The sequence below is a fragment of the Psammomys obesus genome, unplaced genomic scaffold, assembly GCF_907164565.1.
Source record: "Psammomys obesus unplaced genomic scaffold, mPsaObe1.curated_primary_1811, whole genome shotgun sequence".
Classification (NCBI taxonomy): Eukaryota; Metazoa; Chordata; class Mammalia; order Rodentia; family Muridae; genus Psammomys; species Psammomys obesus.
The window spans coordinates 32013417-32036661 of NW_026596046.1; the positions used below are offsets into that span (position 1 = coordinate 32013417).

General features: G+C 42.2%; 1 protein-coding gene across 1 annotated transcript in view; it reads left to right on the forward strand.

The window, feature by feature from the left end:
- Positions 1-23245, forward strand: part of Gab2 (GRB2 associated binding protein 2) — a 60048-nt gene that overhangs the window by 8047 nt on the left and 28756 nt on the right. The window contains exon 2 of the mRNA XM_055623312.1: positions 21715-21958. Coding sequence (XP_055479287.1) covers positions 21715-21958 — 244 coding nt within the window. The remainder of the gene's footprint in view (positions 1-21714; positions 21959-23245) is intronic.

A 23245-nucleotide genomic window follows, 5' to 3' on the forward strand; every position in this document is an offset into this window, starting at 1 on the left:
TGTGTGTGTGTGTGTGTGTGTGTGTGTGTGTGTGTGTGTGTGTGTGTGGCTCTGGGTATCAAACCTAAGGTACTGTTATGTGCTAGGCAAGTACTCTATCTCTGAGCTAGATCTCCAATCCTTAGAAAGCTTTATACTTTGTAAGGATACTTTATATACAGTATTTAGGATCATGTTAGTAGGTCCAGTCTACTAACTTAACCATCACTTAAGTTGGCTTACTTCTTTACCTCAATTTTAATCTTAATCAGTAAAATGGAAAAAAAATGCAAGATTATTATAAAGACTAAGAATCCCCTTAAAACTAGAGGAGAGATGGTATTAATGCACAATAAGCTTGTATTTTAAATACCTGGCATATATATGGCTAGCACATTGCTGCTACTTTCTCTGTGGTCCTCATGCAGCCTTCATGAGGTTTGCTTGCTCCTGCCACTCATATGGTTTTACTCTGGTTCCTTCATTGTTCTTGTAGTTGTTCCGTCTATTTGTTTTTGAGACAGGGTCTCACTATGTTGCCCAGGTCTTGGGCTTAAGCAATCCCACAGTCTCAGCATATTCCAAAAGAGCTAGGAACGCAGGTGCCCGCCAACTGCCTGGCTCCCATGAATTCCATGTGGCTTTCTATTTCTGTGGTAACCTAAGTAACCCTTGTCTCTCTTTCGTTCAAACTGGAAATCATTTTCGTTGCCTATGATTAGTTTGTCTACTAAATAAAGATTACCAACATTGGTGATTGAAGTGCATTATACTTTTGAGTTAGTATAATGTTCAAAAACCAAGGTGCCTGTTGTTATGTTTTAGCAGTCCTTAGCATCAATCCTAGGCAAGTGTCTCTTTAAATGAATTACTACTAATGGTGAAACAACCAATTGCTAGAGTTTACGATATAAAAGGCAGTGTTCTAAGCATCTTCTAGGTTGTAGTTCTTACAATACTTAAAATACATGCTTTTTATTACTGTCACTCCCATTTTATAAGTAAGAAAACAGTGGCACAGAGATGTTAAATAATTTTCTGTAGTTCACATAACTAGAAAAAAAAGGAGCTGAAATTCATACCCAAACTATTTGGCCCTAGAACCTGTGCTATTAACTCTTAAGCCATACTCATAAATTCTACGTATGGGGTCCTTGAGTCAAGTGTCACAGGACCTGTCTGGAGGCTTCAGCAGACAAACAGGGGCCTAGAAAAGAGTTATTATTATCTCCATTCTTTAATGAGAGCAGATCTTCCTTTATCCGTTCGAGACATCCCAGAGAATTCTTGTTGCCTATGATTTCAGCCTGAGCCAGCTTTTGCCTTTGACCTAAACAATACCTCCAGTTTCTTCAGACTCATGACATGTCTTCATTCCTACTAGAAGCCATATTGGTATCAACACAGTTGATGTCTAGAAGAGGATTGTGGCCATGGATAGATTGTTTTGTCCACCCAGTATTTAGAAAAGTTTAGATACCCTGAAAGATTATTGGATGAATTAACGTGAGGGGTTTAGGAAGAGGGCAAGAGGAAGGAGGTAACATCCAAGAGTAGCATGCTGGCCTGATACCTGTAAAGGAGAGAGGCAAGAAAAGGGAATAGCCCACCACACAGGGCTAAGACAGGCTCAGCCATTCAGTGCAGGTTCTCCAGCCAAAGGCATCTGCTAATGAAGTTCCATGTCTCATTTAAGTAGGCCTGTTCTGGTTCTTCTGGCACTGAGAAGAACAGCTCACAAGGGCAGCCTCCATGTGAACATGGGGAGGAAGGGATGCAGAAGGCTGGCTGCCCAGATTGTCCATCAGTTATGCTGCCCACATTAGAACACATCAGAGGCATGATTTTTGTTTCCTTTTGTTGGGTTTGAGGGGGTTGTTTGTTTTCCTTTTCTTGTTTTTAAAGACAGGATTTCATTGTATTGCCCTGGGACTCTCTGTGTAGACCAGGCTAGCCTCAAACTCAAGAGATCTGTCTGTGTCTTATGGAACTAAAGGCATGTGCCACTATGTCAGCTAAGAGGACTATTTTTATGGTCACCACATTGAGGCATCAGAAGTAAACAGGATATGTAGAATTTTAAACCTCTAAGAGATCTTATAGTCAAGTAGAAAGAGACAAATGAAAAACAAAGCAAGTAAATGATAGCAATAAATACTTTGTAGAATGAGACCTGGTAATATGATAAGGAGTGACTGAAAAGCTGGTTAAGTCTGTTGGGGAGGAAAGGCCTCTTTGCTGTGATTTGATTAGTTGGATGAGAATTGTAGTGTTTTTAATGCTACTGGGTATCTGTGCAGTCCTTTGTAATTTATATGACATATCCTTCTCAACTCTTCTCCCTGCCTCATGTCTAGCTATGTAATGGAATTAGTTCCCACAGGCTATGGAGGGCCTATATAGTACATAGGATATTAATGTGGTTGCCCTCCCAGTCATATTAAAAGGATAGCTCTCCTTTTGAGACACTAGTGGAAAAAAAAACAATTAGATATGCTGAGCATCAAGTGCAAACATGAGGGATGAGTAGATAGCTGGAGCAGCACTAGCTCCAGTGGGTGCAGAACTAGAGGCAGAGGCTGAGGAAGAGCTCCCAGTTGCAAGCTGGGTCCTATCAAGCTCTTCTGCATGCAGTCCCTTGACTTGTCCCACAGAGGCCAGATGACTGCATTCATAGGTCCTGTCTAGTCAAACACTGGAAGTTTGGGAACAATGAATTCAAGATTCCCTCCCACTCCAGATTTCTCCTACAATAAGGTACTGAGGGAGATTTTTAGCGCACACAGGGACCACAGATGTTTCTTCCTAGAAAACTTTAGTGTCTTTACAAACTTTACAAAGTAAGGGCTTTGGACTCACTCAGTTTCATAGCAAGTACACCAAGATTCAGATTCCAAATCTCAAGTTCTTCCCCACTGTCACACTGCCTCTCCTAAAGCCAATGTTTCCCTTCAGATGCTTTTGCATGCCTCCTAGTTCCCTAAGGAAAGCTAGATCTCTTGGACTCCAGACTCACAGCCAAACCGATCAGTTTAAAGCTGTTGTTCAATTATCCCACTGCTGATGATTCTCAGTAAGCTCCCACAATTATGTCTAACACTCGAGTTTACACCAGTCGCCAACTATCTCAGTGAGAGTCACTATGAAAGCAACAAAAACCCGTTAGACAGTTGATTAGCTTTAAGTATTGTTAATGTTTTATATTTTTGTACAGTTTCTCAGGTTCAAAATGCATCGCTAAAATCTGAACATACAGTACCCACTAGATGGCTTGATTCCCCCAGGAATACTAATGGGTTTCCAGAGCTCCTTAGAGGGAGGATGGAAGCACTCCTGTGAATACAAATTAGCTCTTTGCTTCTGTGATACGAGCTCATAAATCAAGGACGAGATCCACCCTTTCAGACTGGCCTGAGATTTCTAGCATACAGTAAATGCTCGTGACTCTCGGAAAATGACAAGAGTGTTCCATCCTAGTGACTGCAAACATATATGGATTTGTGTTCCATGCCCACCACTATCTTCCCACCCTTTCTCCAAAAAAAGCAGGTCTATTTCAAGTATGAATGAACTTTTTGAGGGGACTACCTTTCACCTGGGACCCCTAACCAACCCAAGCCCCACACAAAGAGACAGGAGAGATGTGGGTGTGCCAGCAAGGTGAGAATAACACCCGTTAGCCTGATCCCTCTCAGATGAGCAGGGTAGTGCTGGATAAACAGAGACTTCCTCCAGAGCCAGGAGCATGCACCATCCAGGAAACCTCACAAGTGAGAACAGTTTCTTCCAGCCAAAGAGAATTTGGAACCTGGAATGGTCATCTATTGTACTGATGCCAGGAGAAAAAAAAAATCTGAGTTAACTGACTTCTTAGCCAAATCCAGGTTTTTGCTAGACCTGGAGCATTGTACTAAGCATTGTCAGAGAAATGGTGTTCTAGATCCTGACATCTGAAGCTTGTAGTCTTGTTTTATGTGATGTATTTGTGAATTCCTAACTAAAATATGTACCACAAAAGATGAAAAGAAAGGCACGATTAATTCCGACTAGAGAGGCCTGATGCAAGGCATTGTGTCTCTTAATGGGGTACTCTGGGGCAAAGAGAGTTCTCTAAGGATGTATAAACAAGTGCCACAGCACTAAGCTACAGCCACTCACTGCTGTCCCCTGTGTTTCCCCTGTGCATTTTACAGAATCAATTCTGCTAATATATAACTCAGGATCGTATGCACCAAGGTCAGGATGTTCAGACTTGGCTGTCCTAAGCACTGAGATGTTTTCTCAGATTCTTTTGTGGAGGGGGTTGAAGAATTGTATTCATAGAAAGGTCTCCTGGGATCTCATGTTACTGCCTGTCTCTGGCACCTCTTTCAACTTCCTCTGCTTTCTGGTGATTGTAAACACTAGAAAACATGCTTTTGAACTTGGAGAATTATTTATAGTAGTTTTTATAGATGTTTACTTACTGTGCAAATATGAGGAATGTCATAAATGTAGAACAAAGCAACACCCCAGGCAGCCAGTGTTCTGGTGATCAGATCTTATGACTAACTACAGGTGTACACTGTCGAGAACACCTCCTCATTCAGTGATAGAGTGTTCTTTGGTACCAAGATCCCGCAGCTCATTTCTCACCTCAGTGAACATCTTGAACAAGTAGTCTCCCTTCTCTGGACCACCATTCATGGACTCGTAGATGAAAGATTTGGGGAGGACTAGCAGTGGTAAATGAGGAGTTGGACTCCAGAGGCTCTTCTGTTTGCCGTTGATGAGGTTATCTCTTTGGCGGCGCCATTACACTTGTTTGCCCTTATTGTTGCCAATTATTTCTGTAATTTTGATATGCATAAAAAGACTGTGAGACTTGTGCCTTTGCGAATAATGTCAAGCTTGTGATTATGAGTTCAGATGACTGGGACTATCGACTGTCTTGCCCTTCACACTTGTTAGTGGTCTTGCATCTTTGTAGTTCTTTATCCATCTGGTTTTTCAGTTAGCTTTATGATAGGAGTACTCAGCACTTAGGATCCTACACCATTCTGTTTTCAATATTCTTTCATCAACCATTTTCTCTAGTTAGACCTTTAAGTTCACCTCTACCATCCCACTTCTTGGAATACAAACCAGTTTATTGAGAATTAAATAATTGATTTTTATTGACTGGGTGTGTAGCTGAGTGGTAGAGCACTCGCCTAGCATCAGTGAGGCCCTGGGTCTGATCCTTAGCACTGTAAAACAAAACAAACAAAAGTGCTGTTTGCCTTTATTTCCTCTCACTGAATCCTTCAAAGAACTCCGCAGAGTCAGTGGTCTCCTTGGTATTTGGTGTGACAGCGTGGGAAATGAGGCATATAAAGACATTAGAAGTTTTGCCCAGAGCAAAAATGAAGTGAAGTTAGGACTTGGATCCATGTTTCTAGAGTATCTGTTTCAGTGTTCTTTCTCTTACACATTGTTGCTTAGGAGTTAGCTGTGAGCTTTTGTTATGAAGAGGCAGTCAGAAAATGGATGGTTTTTAGTTTCTAATTTTGGTGATACAAAGAAAAGGTTTGGAAAGTATTTGTTCCTTCATTTAACTTTCAGAAGCTGCTTTACCCTTGCGTTCCCAATGGGTCCTAACTCTTGGTTGCTAAAACCGGATCAGAGAATGATAACCTGCATCTCTACAGGGATGTGGTTTATTGGGTCTGCAGTGGGATTAGTTTTTCTGTCCTCAATGTGAACAGAAAATCTAACCCAACCTTTCCTTTTATAAATAGAAAGATGTGGCTCAGGTAGATAAAATGGCAGACCTGGGACTAGACATTCATTCTATGCCTTGACTCTGCTTCCCACAAGGCTAATATAATACTATTTATCTACTGTGATCTCATGGAACTCATTCACCTATGCAAGTAAGAATGAGATTTGAAAATAGAGCTTTTTCAGATGTAGTCTATGGCTTTTCTAACTGCATGATTTTAAATTTTTTATTATAATAACTTTTTCTGAATCTTATTTTTGTTTAAGATTTATTTTATTTTTAATACTATATATACATGCATATAATAATGTATACCTACATACATATACACATACACATGTGTATAGGTGTATAGATTGTGTATGGATTGGCCAAATAATGACTACTTCCTGAATGCCCTTTTTATTTTTATCCCTTCTCTCCAAATAATCCTCACCCTGAAAAATCTCAGTGGACCTCAGAATCCAGACACACGGAGACCAAAACCTGGAGCCTAGGCTGGACCCAAAGCCTGTCTCGGCTCTGAACTCTGAGGTCATATGTGTGTAGGTATATGACTACAGATGTTTATAGAGGTCAGAGGTGTCAAATCACTCTGCAACTGGAATTATGTGTGGTTGTAAGGTGCCCAGTATGGTACTGAGAACCAAGCTCAGATCCTCTGCTGAAGCACTAATAGCTCTTCCTCATAGCATAGCTAGAAATACTTGGTAAGTGCCTAATAAACAATAGCTGTTGTGTATGGTCATTGTTGTCCTTTCTGTTCTTATTAGTCCCCAGGTAGCATCTAAGGTAGCTGACTAGAATAATGATACTGTCTTGCCGCCCGTGCATCCAATTCACCCTTCTTTGCAAGGTCTCACCGTAAGAAGGGCTGAGTACTGTGCTAAATGCTTTCTGTTGAATGAGCACTAACCCTTCCATGTCCAAGCCACAGAGCTGAGAGTTAGAAGAAGCAGACTCTATGTCCAACCTAGGCTCTAGTTTTTTTTTTTTTTTTTTTTTCCGTTTCCCTGTGTCTGGATTCTGAGACCCATTGAGACTTTGGGGGTAAGGATAATTTGGAGAGGATGGATAAAGATAAAAAGGTCATTCAGATAAGGGAACTAGTCATTATTTGGCCAATCATCTTTTCCAGAAACCCCTGCCAGCTCTCCTTTCCTGCTGCTGTTATCACTAGCTTGTTGATGGCTGGCCTGGCCTGGGCAGAGCTCTCTACTGAAACCCTCTGAGCTTTTCTACACTGCAGTTTTGCAAGGAGGTGGGAGGAGTACTTGCATGCTGGGCAGGCTTCCCAGGGGTGGTTGTGGAAAGGAAGGGGGTGATTTTTTTAGAGCCCTAAAAAGAAGTCAGGAGGAAAAGGAAAAAAATAAAACCTTGCTTAAAAGAAAACAAATTGACTCAGACATTTGTAGCTGTTATCTTCAGTCTAGACTTAGAGATAGAAGCCAGGCCAAGAGTCTGGAAACCTCTCTTTTCTTTTTGCTGTGTTACTGACCTTCCTAGTGACCCAAGACACATCATTGCAACAGCATGTTCATCTCATACCAAAAACATTTCAGCTATACCTTGTCTTATGGGGTTTTTTTTTTCTATTTGTACCATATTTTCTTCTTTTAAAAGGTTCCAAACAATAAAAATAAAAATTATTAACATTTTATACATACATGGTCTGTTTTCACACTCTGATCTCTACTCTGAAAACAGCCACATGAGATCCGGGTGTAGGCCAGGTATTAACCTCTCAACTCCAAAGACATGAACTAAAGCTCTAAACTGAACGTGATCTCAGGTGGATTATAGCAGAACCAAGCTTGGGGGTTGGGTGAACTAACTCCTGTTCAGACTTGAAGGTCATTGTATTTTCCAACCCACTTGGGTCTCTAAGTCCTATTGCCCTGCTGTGATTATGGGGTGAAAAGAACGCCATGTTAGTGAGGACTGAGTGTTTACCAAGTACTCAGTTTCCACTTAAGAAAGAAGTAAGGAAAAGGTAAAGGTCAGGTGAGCTTTGTATTTTATTTGGAGGCAGTTTCTTATTACTCAGTCCTGTCTGGCCTGGAACTTGCTGTCCAGACCAGGCTGGCGTCAGGCATAGTAATCTTTGCTTAGTTAAGCCTGAGTTAAGGGTTGTGCCACCATGACCGGCCTCTTCCTCTTCTTCTTCCTCCTGCTCCTCCTCCTTTTTGTTTGTTTTGAGACAGAGTCTCATTATGTATCCTTGGCTGACCTAGAACCCACTACATAGCCCAGGCTAGCCTCCCAAGAGTTGGGATTATAGACATGAGCTATTATGCCTGGCAGGTATATGTTATTAGACTGTTACTGGTCTTTTGTCTTCACTGAATAGCTTGGTAGGGACCGGTATGTGTGTGTGTGTGGTCTAGTTTTGTTTTCTATTATTTTGTTCTGATATTTGGGACACAATCTCACTATATATTCCAGACTGGCCTCAAGCTTATGCCTTAGCCAAACATGACCTTTGAACTCCTGGAATGCCAGGGCATGGGTCACCATTTGGTTTTTATAAACCAAATGGTTTTTATAAACCATTTGAAGTGTACAGGTTATGCAGTCACTATGACCATCTAGTGTCTGATATTTTGAAGTAGTTTGGTAGCTCAGTAGGAAGAGTTTGATCCTGGAGATGAAGCTCAGGAGGTCAGGATTAGCAACAGGCACCTTTATACACTAAGCTATCTCCCTGGCCCTGAACATTTCTCTACAAGCTCATTCATAAACATAATTTTACATTTCTCTAAGATATACACCTTCATGTGGGACTGCTGGGTCATATAGATTTAACTCTTTTGGAAGGGATGGGTATATTTAGCTTGTTGAGAAATTATCAAACTGTATGTTTAACTCTTTAATGAGATATATTTCACATACCATAAAGTTCACCTAAGTATACAGGTCAGTGGGTTTGCTGTATTCATACAGTCATGGAGCCACCTCCACAGTCTTAATTTTAGAACCATTTCACTGTTCCAAAAGCAATCCCAAAGTCATTAACAGTCACTCTCCCTACTGACTGCCCCCATCACCGCCAGCATGCTCAGCCTTTAGCCTTCATTGCGTCTGATCTCTCTGTCTGTGGATTTGTCTGTTCCAAACAATTCACATAAATTATACTGTATAGGTTTCACTTTTTATAACTGGCTTCCTTTATATAATACATTGTTTTGAAGGTGCATCAAAATAGTATTTATCAGTATTTCATTTGTTTGTATGTCTAATATTCCACTTTGTGGACTCTCATATTTTATTTAGCCACTCATTAATTAGTGGGCAATTTGAGCTGTATCTTCTTAAATTTTACCTATTCTTACCCTGGAACTAACAGGTGATTATGAAATACCATGTTGATCTATGATCTCCTGCAAGAGCAGCAAGTGCTCTTAGCCACTTAGCCACAACAGCTCCAATTTGAGTGATTTCTTCTTTTTGGCTTTCATAAATGGTGCTATTAGAAGCATTCATGTGTGAGGTTTTTGCTGTGTTGTTTTTAGTTTTGTCCTCTCAGCAGACCTCTGTAGTTAACAGTCAGGTGTGTGGTGCACATGGTTGAGGTGGGTAGGGTCCACCAAACTTCCTTACTGAACGTTAAATGGCAAGCTAGACACAGAGTTACAAAAGGAGTCCAGTCCCTTAGCTTCTCAGTTGATACAGATACATTCTTTTCTATTATATATATATCATACCATGGAGATTTTGTTCTGTGAAATACTTGGATATAATTTTGAAATTTTGAACCAATAGTCTGGTGGAAACCTAAGTCATAACACTACTAAGCCAAGGAATGAGCAGTACCTATAACACACCTATAAAACACACTCCACTACCAAAGGCGAGTGCTAGCTGAAAGGAGTAGCTATAGTGAACGAAACAGAGCAGCACTAAACCCAAGCTGCCTGATACCTGCCTGTAGCTGACAGGGAGAGTGAAGGCAGCACCTTCCCAAAGCTCCCTCTATGGTACCCAGGCTGTTCTCCATGAGGAATTATTACTATTACTATTCCCAAGATAAGAAGACCTTGTTTATTTGATTGATTGCTTTGAAGTTTTTTTGAGGGAGATGTTGTTGTTGTGTGTACCCACACGTGCACATTTGGTTGTTAATTGTCTTTTATTTTTTTGAGATTTTAACATAGTTATATCATTTCTCCCTTCTTCCTTCCTCGAAGTCCTCCCAAATCACCCTCCTTGCTCCTTTCAAATTCATGGCCTCTTTTTTTCATTAATTGTTGCTGCATGTATGCATGCATATATATTTATTTTGATTCCTAAAGACATAAATACAAAACCTGCTCAGTCTGAATGACGCCTTTATGTATGTTTCAGAGCTGACCATTTAGTGTTGGATAACCAGTTGGTGTGCTCTTTCCTGTGGAAGACTATTTCCTCAGCTGTCAGTATTCCTTAGTTGACTGTAGTTCTTTGAGTAGGTTCTGGGCCTTCTCGGCTCTCCCCACCCCCTAATCATGTTTGCATACCTATTGCTATTTTTCTTATTTATTTGTTTTTTTTTTTATGTAGCAATATTATTTACTTCATACATCTGTTACGGTGTCTTTTTTTTAATTTTTTATTAATTACACTTTATTCATTTTGTATCCCCCCATAAGCCCCTCCCTCCTCCCTTCCCAATCCCACCCTCCCTCCCCTTTCTGCATGCATGCCACTCCCCAAGTCCACTGATAGGGGAGGTTCTCCTCTTCTTTCTGATCTTAGTCTATCAGTTCTCATCAAAAGTGGCTGCATTGTCCTTTACTGTGGCCTGGTAAGGCTGCTCCCCCCTCAGGGGGAAGTGATCAACGAGCAGGCTAATCAGATTATGTCAGAGGCAGTCCCTCTTCCCATTACTATGAAAACCACTTGGACACTGAACTGCCATGGGCTACACCTGTGCAGGGGTTCCAGGTCATCTCCACAAAAGACAGAGCAATATTTATTTGTTTTTTAAAGGAACTTTAAAAAATTTATTTATTTATTATATATACAATGATGCCTACAGGCCAGAAGAGGGCACCAGATCTCAATGTAGATGGTTTTGAGACACTATGTGGTTGCTGGGAATTGAACTCAGGACCTCTAGAAGAGCAGACAGTGCTCATAACCTCTGAGCCATCTCTCCAGCCCCCTATTGTTGTTTTCTTGTTCAGCTCCTGTGCAGTCAGTCATGTTGGTGAGACTTCATGACATTAGAGGAGACACAATTTCACAAACTCCCTGTTCCTTTGGCTCTTAGGCTCTTTCTGTGCTCCTGTCTGCAATGATCCCTGAGCCTTAGGTGTGGAAGTCATATTGTAGATACAATACTCGGAACTGGGCTCCACAACTCTGCATTTTGATTGATTATGGTTTTTTGTAGTAGCCTCCATATGTTGCAAAGAAAAATTTGCTTGATGAGGGATGCGGACTGACTACACTTACCTGTGAGTATAAGGAAAATTATTTAGAATGTATTTAGGAACATATATATGTGCACTGTGTGGATGTCTGATGCCCAAGAAAATCAGAAAAGGATAACAGATCCCCTAGAACTGGAGCTAAAAACAGTTGTGAGCCACTTTGTGGTGCTGGGAACCAAATCCCAGTCCTCAGCAAGAAGAGCAAATGCTCTTAACCCCTGAACCATGTTCCCAACCCCAAGGCAGAGATCTCTTATTGCTATTTTGTTTTGGTTTTGATACACGATCTCACTCTATAAGGCAGGCAAGCCTGAAATTCAGCGTTGTGTACAGACTGGCCTCAAACTTGCAGTGGTTCTCCTGCTTCGGGCTCTGAAGTGCTTTATAGGTATGCACTATACCATATCAGGCAAGGCAGAGCTTTTTTAGAGTTGTAAACAGAACTGTGATTTAAGCAAGGGCTGATGTAAGCCAGTTTTGACAGAACTTTTCTAGAGGTGCAGACCTTTACATGGAATTAGCTTGTTTCATGGGCATTGGATATAGAGGGACCAACTCAACTCAACTCTCTGCTTCAACTTATTAATATATAAAAAAACAGGTCTTGACCACAGGTACATACACTTTTGGAATTTTGTGCTAGGGAAAATCTTTTGTTTATTCAGTATACTCATTCAAGAAATATGTATTTAATGTGCTCAGTTATAGGAACTAAAGATACATAGACAATTGGAACGTGTGTCATGCCTACAACATGCAAGATTCTGTATACACTGCTTGTCAAGATTGTCTCTCTTGGGCCTGTAAAAAGGTTCAGCAGGTTAAGGCACTTGATGCTAAATTTGACAGCCTGATTTTACATGTGCCCCCACTCCACCCCAGATCCACATGGTAGAAAGAGAGACAACTATCAAAAATAAGGCACCAGGAGATAATCACATAAATTCAGACAGAGACATTTTATTGGTGTTTTGTTTTGTTTTCTTATCTCACTATGTAGGGTATCACTATGTAGAGATCCTTGATATGTAGGCACCTCTCGTCTCCTCATGTGTACTGTGGTATACATATCTAGCCCCCAGCACAAACATAATGAAATGAATAAGTAAATAAAGGTAATAAACATTGTCTGTGTCTTCCAACTCCCTGTGCTGAATTATAAATAAGGAAACTGAGACTCTGAGAGGCAAAGTGACTCTGCAAGAAAATACCGTTCATCACAAAACTGATTGCAGTCTACACCTAAAGTGAGGGCTGCAGAGGTAAAGATAATCGTTCCTTTTATTTTTATGCACAGGTTAATAATTCATTGCAGGAGGTGAGGGAGCACTGAGTGACAAGACAAAATATATAGGTTATTGATAAATGCCCTTCCTTGTCAAACTGAGGAACCTTTATTCTGAATGTAATGTTATTTAAAAAGCATGAGGCTGGTCAACCGATATTCTCTGCAAGAGGTTTATTAGGAGGATATGGAGGAAGGGGGAGCAGGACATGAAGAGAGAGAGAGAGAGTAAGAGAGGAGAGTAAGAGAGAGAGAGAGTGTGTGTGTGTAAGAAAGAGACCATGTGTCAGGGTTGGCCCTTTAAGGAGCAAGGTAACCATGCCTTCCAGGTGTGGCCATCTGGCTGGTGACACATGATGACATCATAAGTTGCTGGGTAACCCAGGAGCAGGTTGTATTCCAAAATACTAACATTCCTCCCTTTTTCTATAATTAAAAAATGGGGAGCTTGGGCTGCTTTTTATAAGGTAAGTTAAAGTATATAAATTTAGGCTCATTGGAAGCAGCCCTTGGTAGTCATGCAAGGGGTTGAGAGAGAGAATTATAGCAACAAAATGGTCAGATTACAAGGTCAAGAGCAAGGGAAGCCTCTGCCCTGGAAAATTTAGGGTAGAGGGTTGTCAGTAGAGAGTTGCCAGCCACACAAGGCAGCAGGTAGGGACTGAGAACGCTGGGAGAACCTGGAGCTGCCTGTCCCGGTCCTGAAGCAAACCATTTCCACCTTTTGTTAATAACAAGTGAATAAAGGGCGTAGATTCTCTTCTGGCTACTTCCTGCTGACACTGGGGGCGCTGTAGGGAGGTCAAAAGGCTGAAATGTTGGCCAAGTCCAGGAAGAATAGGCTGCTTTGATGCTTTCCAGGATCTGCAAGAACATCCATGGCTGGGAGGGAAGGTCCAGTTTGTTGGAAGTCTGTGAGGTCAAAGTTGAACACCTGCAGCTTGTTGGAAGTCCGAGAGATCAGAGTTGAACACCTGTAGCTGCTTTGGCGATATTGTGGCAATAGGAAAAATCTGTGTCTGGCAGGACACTGAAACACATATATAGGCAAAAGATAAAGTTGAGTAGGTTTTGGAGAAAATCCTGTGGGTATACATTGAAAACTTTTGGGAGAGCAAACAGGAATAGAAGGTTTGGATCGATGAGGCTTGAACATGGGAACCTCTGTCTACCTGGGGAGACCTATATTTACCCAGTCACTGGCAATATTTAAAGAAGGCTTTGTTTTCGATCTGTCATTGAGGTGAGCTTTGGTTACAGAAGCGTGTAAACTTAGAGGCCCTGGTGCCATCTGGCACTAGGTGTAGAAACTTAAAATTCTCCAGAGGACATCCTATCTGGAGGGACGGGCATCTGGGCATCTTCCATTGTGGGCAGAGAAGTCAACAACCTTCCAGAGGCGTCCCAGTGGGAAGGTGTGACTCCGAGCAAGAGGGGTGCTACCTAGTCCAATAGCGTGTCAGCTTTTGGCCAGGGACCGGGGTGCTGGTGCCCAGTGGGGCACGGCCGGGGCACTGCCGGGGCACGACGGTTCACCTAGCGCTAGGACTTCACATGAGCGAGCGAGCGAGCGAGCGAGGGGAAGGAACTGTGTGCGAGTGGGGACCTTCCCATGAGTGAGCAAGGGGGAGAAGGAACCGTGTGCGAGTGGGAACATACCGCCCAAGGGAGAGTGGGGCCCTAAAATGGAGGTCAGCATAGAGGGTCAACCTATGTAGACAGTTAAGGCTACAGCTGGGGGGGGGGGTCCCTCCGTCTCAAAAGATAGTACAAAGTTGCCAGAGCTCTACCGTCAAGCTTCCCTTACCAAGAGAGGTGTTTATGCTGAGAAAATGGAGTGAACTCACCAATCTAGCGGCTGGTCACTAAGGAGAACTCAGCAATCCAGCCAGTGTGGCATGCAGTAAACAGCAGTCTGGTAGCCAGGAAAGGGAGTCCCAAAACCAGGGAAAGGGGAGGAGTCCCACCTTCTGAGATAGGCAATAAGTGCAGTACTTATCTGGAGTCCAGTTGACCTCAGAGGTGGATTTAGGTGGACTTTCTGCAGCTTACAAGAAATACTTTTAAGTTTTAAGAAGGAGATAAAACTTTAGACATGTTAGTATCACAGTTGTACTCTGCATTGTAGAAAAAGGCAGTAGACATACATATTTGTGTTAATAGCATAAGTATTTTTTTTTTAAGATGAGCTCTGAAAAGGCAAAAGCCTTTTATGAAGTAAAAGGGAAACTCACTTGATCTTAACTTTTAGTATAAGCATACACATTATGGAGGCTTACAATCTTGAGCTTAGAACCATAATAGTATGTGGTATAGTGGAATGTTTTTGTATCAGAGTCAGATTAATAAATTAAAGCCCTATTGATAAAGGTTAGAACTCTGGACAGTCAATACAACAGTAGCATAGCAACAGGAGGAAATATTAAGCCTTTTTACCTACTCTGGACAGTCAATACAACAGTAGCATAACAACAGGAGGAAATATTAAGCCTTTTTACCTATTTATGATACCTTAGATCACCCTAGACCTTGTAACCTTTATAACTTGCATTTACTAACCTTAAAACATTTTTTTAGACCCTCAAACATTTATAAGTTGCATTCTCGACCTTAAGACACATTTTAGACTCTTAAACATGTATAACTTTTGTATTTACCAACCTCAAGACACTTTTTAAGACTCTCAAATATGTATAGCTTGTATTTATTAACCTTAAGACATCTCTCACATATGTTTTTTGAGAGGGATCTTTGCATTTAGATATTTACCATGAGACATAGTTTCGTTTAGGCCTGTTTCTTGAGTCTGGATGGTGCCTAGGCCTGAAAATAGCAGCTCTAGGACTTAGGCTTAAGGCCTGGTCTCCTGCATATGAAGAGAACTGGAAAGGCACCTGAAGTCTCCCAACACAGAAGTTGGCAATATGTCTGTGGGACTTCATTCTGCTCAGTGCTGGGTGAGAGCTGTGAGGGTTGCTGAGTAAAGGAGCCATTCGTCCTCCGCCAGGCCAACGAGCGAGAAGGCTGGAAGTGTCTGTGGCTCTTGTGCTGGTTGAACCTGCATGGCTGGGCACAGAGGACAAGCCTGCTTAGGAGCATTTTGACTTCCAGAGGCCAGTTTGCCAGCGGCCAACTTTGGCATATCAGCAGCGGGACCAGCATCCACTTGGCTGCATTTGAAAACATCACCTGGCGGAATGGACTTTTGGCTATGCAAACCTCTTGCCTTTTTGCGGGAATGCCAGCAGAGCACAGCTTAGGTCTAGAGCCAGGTGGGACGGCTCACTATTTTTACCAACTGCTATATGGTGACTCAAGGACCATCCTCAGCTGTTTATTAAAAATTGCAGTGAGACCATGTTTGCATCTGTAGGACTATAAATATGTATCTATGAGATGACTATTAACTTGCATTTGTTAACCATTAAATATTAGGAGTTTAGGTTTTGTCCTTGCTAAGTTAGAATCTTACAAGTCATGAATATAATTTATTAAAGTGAGAGCATTTCTGTATGATTTAATATATAAAAGTTTATAGCTTATAATAGTCTAAAGCTATACTACAGATTAATAACATCATTTTTAGAGAACAAGACCAAGCTTATATTAACCTTTTGATAGCAGAGATACAGTAAGTTGACCCAGTTTTAGCATAAATAAATACCTCTAAAATTAATACATCTTAATTTAGAATATTGGTAAACAACTTGTATGTAATAATGAACCCCTGAGCAGAACAGTATAAAGCAATTTTAAAATTATATTTGAGCAACACATAAACCAACTTAATTTGAATAGATATTTATAACTTTGAAATTTTATTATTATATAAAATTTATTTTGAAGCAGGGTTGAATCATAAGATAGTAAAATGTAACTTTGAATTTTTATAAAAATCCAAACCAACTTGAAATGAGGCTTGTTGTTGTGGCCTAGTCTAAAAGATAAGATAAACAGTTCATTATGATTAAGACTTATAAATACAAACCCAATGAGAAGATTATATAAAACATTAGATAAGGAATTTAAAATAGAAGAGTAAAGTGTACAGAAATCAGGGAGAAAAGATTTTTTTTTTAAGCTTGGAAACAGCCTCCTAGAAGAAAGCACAGGGCTAGAAGCTAAACCAGGCTAGAAGCAAAACTAAAGATTGGTCGTGAGGGGGGGACGCAGCAGGCAGCGGCAGCACCATAGTAGCAGGAGTAGAACACAGATTGGTGGGGGAGGGGCGAGTGCATGGCAGGATGGCAAGGCACATGGGAGGCGGGGCCTGTTTGCCCGAACCTAAGATGGCATTGCACCACATTGTTAAGTGAATGGTTAAGCTATAGTTACGCCCACTCCCTCCCAGGACCAACATGGTGCCTGCCAGGGATCCCGAGGGAACGACTGTGCTGGTTACTGTCCTTCCCAAAACAGCACACCAAGCCTTTAAGGTTGATTTTAGCTTGGCGCCAGAATAGCAAACACACATGGTCCCTTTTGGCTCGCCTCCCTCCAGGGGACCCGGGTTGAGCGGCCTAACCTCTTACCAAACACTGCTGCTGCAGACAGCACAGAAATCCAAGCCAGGGCGGGGCTGGCCTTTGCCTCTGCTGGAGCCACTGCGGCAGGAGCTCGGACTGCATAGCCGAGACTCTCAGAGAACCCCGGCCATGGTGCAGGATTGGAGCGCAGACACGAGCCACAGGACAGGGACCCAAGCCTGGGGAGAGCGGAAGCAGCCCGGGGAACCAGGGAAGACCAAGTGGTGTGGCTGTGCGACCATGGCCCCAGGGTGTCCACACACCAGAGCAAGCTGATGCTTTATGCTGGGGCTTGGTTTGGGGGCATAAAGCAGAGAAAATCGGTTGCAACAGTCCTGTCTGGAGTCTGAAAGGGTTTCCAGCTTTGCTAGGAGAGCCCCTATCCTAGCCAATGCACCAGTGTTATTATTAAAAAAAGCATGAGCTGGTCAACTGATATTCTTGGCAAGAGGTTTATTAAGTGGGTATGGAGGAAGTGGGGAGCAGGACATGAAGAGAGAGAAAAGAGAAAGGGCACCCCAAGAGAGTGGGAGAGTGTGAGAGAGAGAGACAGGGAGAGAGAAACAGAGACAGAGAGAGTTTAAGAGAGAAGGAGAGAGAGAGAGACCACGTGTGGGGGTTGGCCCTTTAAAGAGGCAAAGTAACCATGCCTTCCAGGTGCGGCCATCTGGCTGGCGACACATGATGACATCATAAGTTTCTGGATAACCCAGGAGCAGGTTGTGTTCCAAAATACTAACACTGAAGGCAAAAAGAAATCAGTAACTGTTACTGAAGAAATAGTGCTTTGTTATCTTGTGTGTTTTATTTGTTTGGCCAACAAATATTAAGTTGTATGATGCATTAGGCACGACACAGAACACAGATATTATGAAAGCGTTGGAAGCTCTGCCTTCACTGAGTTTGCCTAAGGGGCCGAATGATGAGGGAGAGACTGGCATTTCCTGGAAATCCTCTGAAGTGCAAGGAGAAATACTGTTGAAGAAATAAACACAAAGATAGTTTTCAAAAGAGACAGAGCTCTGAAAGTCATCTTAAGAACAGGAAGTATTGCTAAGTGGGGCAGGAGCAGACTGACGTGAACACAGAAGCAGGGCAGAGTCACAGATGGTGACTGGGCTTGGACAACTGGTGGGGAAAGGTATTGATGTGCTTCCCTGAGGCAGAAGTGCAGGACTAAGGACTTTGGCACTGGTTGTTGAGATTTACCAGCTAATAGGACATCTGAAGGAAGAGCCCAGCAGGTAGAGGTGATGCACACTAGGAAACCCTGGAAGAACTGAGCTAGAGATTGAAGTTTGAGAGTTGTCACCACGTGGGTGGCATTTAAAGCCTGGTGATAGTCAATAGTCCTCCAGAGAAAGGCTTTAGATCAGAGGGAAGTTCTAGGAAAGTCTAGAACTAAACTGAGGAATAAAGAGGTAGAAAAAGCAAGAGTAAGCCAGAAACTCAACTGACAGTAGAGAGCCCCATCAAAGGCTTTCTTTTTTAAACCTCCCCTGTGTCTTCTCAGGTAAAACAGCTTGTGTCCCTCCCTTGGTGCCATGACTACTCTGTCCCTAGAATAAACCCTCTCTCATCCACCATTACAGAGTTCATTTTGCAAATCCAACGGAAAATGCATTGAAACATTCAATGTTAACATTCAGTTAACAAACATCCAGGTCACTAGGAGACCTGTTATAGGAATTCATTTTGGAGATCAATACAGCTATTGTGGAGCAGTTTTTCCCCAGAGGCTCATTGGTTTTCTCTCTTCTACCCTGACAGAAGATGCCCTTTCCAGTATTAGGAGTGCTAGAGAGTAATTAGTGCTATAGAGCATTAATGAGCTGGTGATCCTGCCTTGGGCCATGTGGTGGTACAGCCTAAATAGGTCAGAAAACAGAGAGAAGCTAAAGAACCTTGCCTTTTCTGATTGGATCTGGATAACTCTAGAAAGCAAACATGCCCAAAATATTTCTTCCTACCTAGTATATTACCTGAACTTATACCTTTATTCCTTGAGAATATGTTTCACTATTGTAATTTTTAAATTTTATTTACTTTTTATTAATTACAGTTTATTCACTTTGTATCCGAGCTGTAGTCCCCTCTCTCATCCCCTCCCAATACCAACCTCCCCCCTTCTCTTCCCATGCCCCTCCCCCAATCCAATGATAGGGGAGCTCCTCCTCCCTTTCTATCTGACTCTAGTCTATCTGGCTGCATTGTCTTCCTCTGTGGCCTGATAAGGCTGGTCCCCCCTCAGGGGGAGGTGGATCAAGAGCCAGCCACTGAGTTCATGTCAGAGACAGTCCCTTTTCCCATTGCTAGGGAACCAGTTTGGAGACTGAGCTTCCATTGGCTACATCTGTGCAGGGGTTCTAGGTTATCTCCATGCATGGTCCTTGTTTGGAGTATCAGTCTCAGAAAAGACCCCTGGGCCCAGATTTTTTGGTTCTGTTGCTCTCCTTGTGGAGCTCCTGTCCCCTCCAGGTCTTTCCATCTCTCCCTTCTTTCATAAGATTCTCTGCACTCTGCCCAAAGTTTGGTTATGATTCTCAGCATGTGCTTCGATACCCTGCAGAGTAGAGTCTCTCAGAGTCCCTCTGTGGTAGGCTCCTGTCCTGTTCCCTGTTTTCTCCCTCTTCCAATGTCTATCCCATTTGCCTTTCTGAATGAGGATTGATCATCTTACCCAGTGTCCTCCTTTTTGCTTAGCTTCTTTCGGTGTACAGATTTTAGAATGATTATCCTATATTATATGTCTAATATCCACTTATAAGTGAGTATATACTGTGTGTGTCTTTCTGCTTCTGGGATACCTCACTCAGGATGATCTTTTCTAGATCCCACCATTTGCCTGCAAATTTCATGATTTCCTTGTTTTTTTTTGTTTTGTTTTGTTTTTTAATTAAATTTTTATTTTTTATATTAGTTATGGTTTATTCACTTTGTATCCCAGCTGTAGGCCCCTCCCTCATTTCCTCCCAATCCCACCCTCCCTTCCTCATCTCCTCTCTGCCCCTCTCTAAGTCCACTAATGGGAGTGGTCTTCCTTCCCTTCCATCTGATCCTAGCCCATGTTTCACCATTGTAATTTTTAAATGCAAAAAGGGTTTCTTATATAATCATGGACTGAGATCCTTCTATGTAGAACTTTATTAGGTAAGTGCTGGGACTGTATAAGCAATAATTTCACTGACACAGTTCTTAGAAACCAAGAGCAAGAAAACAGAATGACCATAGATCTAAACGAAGCATGAGATGGAACACGTCAGTGCCCAGAAAGGAAAAACGCATTCAGGAAGGTTTTCGTGGGAATGTAATATCTGCATTGGATCTTGAAGTCTTAGAAGTATAGAGATGAAACCCAGGATGAAGAAACAGCATATGGTGAAACAATTAAAAAAAAAAACAAAAAAAAAAAACAGCTGCTATGCTCAAAGCCTGATGATGCTTCCATCTGCTTTGCTTATGTGTGGAGAGAAAGCAGGAAGTAGGTCAGACTAGGGAAATGTGGACTAAGCTTAGACAGCCAGCCAAATGAATAATGCTCTGGGCTTGGGGTGTAGTACTCTAAGCCTTTATCTGTCCTTACATACCTCACTTGAGTTTGAGATAAGAAGAAACAAAGGAAGACCAGTGGAAAGAGAAAAGTGGGAAATAAAGAATAAAGTTGCCCTTGGAAGATGGGAGAACAGCAGGACCAGCGGGGGTCTGGTCTGAAGAGACAGTTCTGCATTCATTTGTGATTTTATTATTATCACAGAAAGGCACAGTTCTCTACCCTATCCAGTGAATCTTCAGTAAGCAATGTCTCATTTAGCAAAGCCAGAAGCCTTGAGGGAAGTAATAATAGCAGGAACCTGCAATGTTCTACCCGGCTTGGTGCTGGATACCTTGACTAGTGTAACAGGAGAATGAAGAAAGAACAGCCAGCCAGGCATGGTTGTGTACAACTTTAATCCCAGAATTCTGGAGGCAGAGGCAGGCAGATCTCTATGAGTTAGCCTAATATGTCTACATATGAGTTCCAGGTCAACCAGAAACAACATTCGGACATACTGAAAAGCCAGGATCTGATGGGCTGTGCTCATTCTGATGGACACCAGAAACTCAGCTGTACAACACAGGAGGAGAAGTTAGCTAGTCTGGGTAGGAGATCTCCGTAGGAAAACACCCTTAGATTGCAGTTGTCCAGAAGGAGGAAGCTGAGGTTGCTAGTTTTTTCACACACTAGCCAGTTTTGCATACACTGGTCCCTTATTCATAAACAATGTTACATAGACCAGAGGAAGGCCTTGCCATGCCTGTGAGCCTCACCTGAAGGCTTTGCCATTCTTGTGGGTCAGAGTCGCTGGGGTCCTTGACATGGCTGTGGCCATGTCAGCAATACAAACTCATACCAGACCTCATCTGCTCCCCATAGGAGCCACCAACAAGAAGGAAGCATGGTATTCACCCATCGGGAGTCTAGTCTTGCCCCTGGCAGGATCACTGTCCTGGGGGTGGGTAGGTAAACCCCCTGGGGTAGAGCAGACCAGGTCTGGTCATGATAGCCTGGCCTTCAGGCTACTCCTAAGATTTTTGGAGGTGTAACTCATCTCCCATTCAGCCAAGACAGCCATGTGGCCCAACCGTCTTCCCTGGGAGGACAAAGGAAATTAGTGTATAAAGGAGAAAATGCAACAGCCACATTACTTTGTTTTCCTCTGACAACTGTCTTTAGGATAAAGACACCTTCCCTTCCTTATTTCATTCACAGAGCTCTTCTTTTCACAGACTCCCTGAGAAACCTTTCTTCAGCCAGTCATGGCCCCCGCTCTTCTCCAGCTGAGTTCAGCAGTTCCAGTCAGCACCTGCTCCGAGAACGGAAGTCCTCAGCTCCCTCACACTCTAGCCAGCCCACTTTATTCACGTTTGAGCCCCCTGTGTCAAGCCACATGCAGCCTGCCTTGTCCACCAGTGCACCTCAGGAGTATCTCTACTTGCACCAGTGCATAAGCCGAAGGACAGAAAATGCAAGGTAGGAGACCACCATGTGGAAAAATGATTACTTAGGGCCAATTGCTTTTCAGTCCCTGAATTTCAGTTTTAAAGACAACAGAGTAAAAATGTTTATGTTTTTAGGCAAACAAACACAAAGATAACAAAACCTTTTATTGTTTGTATAGCCTTCAAATTTTTCGGTTTAATCTGTATTGCTGCAAAATCACCATTGAATTCCAAAGAAATTATTATCTCATTATCAGCAATCATGTTATAAAAATTTTGTTTGATCTGGGAATAAGAAGCATTAGGGGATAAGGTTTCGGAACTACAGCGTAACAGTCAATTTCTTGCCAGCCTTAAGAGTTCAGCTACAAATCCTTAACACTGCCTAGAGACTCCTGTCTCTCAAATCTATGGCTGTTCTGTTCCTCATAACAACCACCATTCATACGCATATGTATGTATGAATGTAACCTTAAATGTGTTCATGTTATATTAGCTAAGTGAGAAGAATTTTTAAATTCAATCACTCTGTTGTGTCAGTGTATAAATTACTTTTCTTCTACCCAAATTCTAGGAGGAAGGGTCTATTCTGGCTCCTAGTTTAAAAAGGGATACAGTACTGTAGCAAAAAAAGACAGAGTGACAGAAGCCTGGGCATCCAAACCAGGACGCAGAGACAAATACTGATGCATAGCCTGCTTCCTCCTTTAGATTCACTCCAGGACCCCATCCCATGTCATGGTTCCCCTTACACACAGGTTGGGTCTTCTCTCTTCACCATCACAGACAGTGTAAGAAGTGCATTGCTGTGATGATTCTAGATGTGGTCAAGTTGACAACCAAGATTAACCATTACAGCCAGCATACTTCAAGAGCCCATCCATCACCCCCATGTGGTGTGTGGCTATGAGCAGACAGCAGAGAAAGTAATTATATCTATTATCTTAGGAAATTATTATCTAGAACACATTCTAGGTGCAGAACCTACACCTGTTTTTATTAGCTTTGTTCTTGTTATTAGAGCTTTGCCAGAATATGTTCTCAATTAATACCATAGGCAGATTACAAATCATGTTTCTAAATTAATTTAGTAATGTATAGTTCCTGTTTTTAAACCTAAGGCATGGAACCAGGAAGATGGTTCAATAGGTAGAGTCACTTATACAGGTCTAATGACCTGATTTCAATCCCTAGATCCCACAAGGTGGCAGAGGAGAACCAACTTTTATTCTCTGACCTTCATACATGTGCTGTGGCACATGCTTATGCATACACACACACACACACACACACACACACACACACACACACACACACA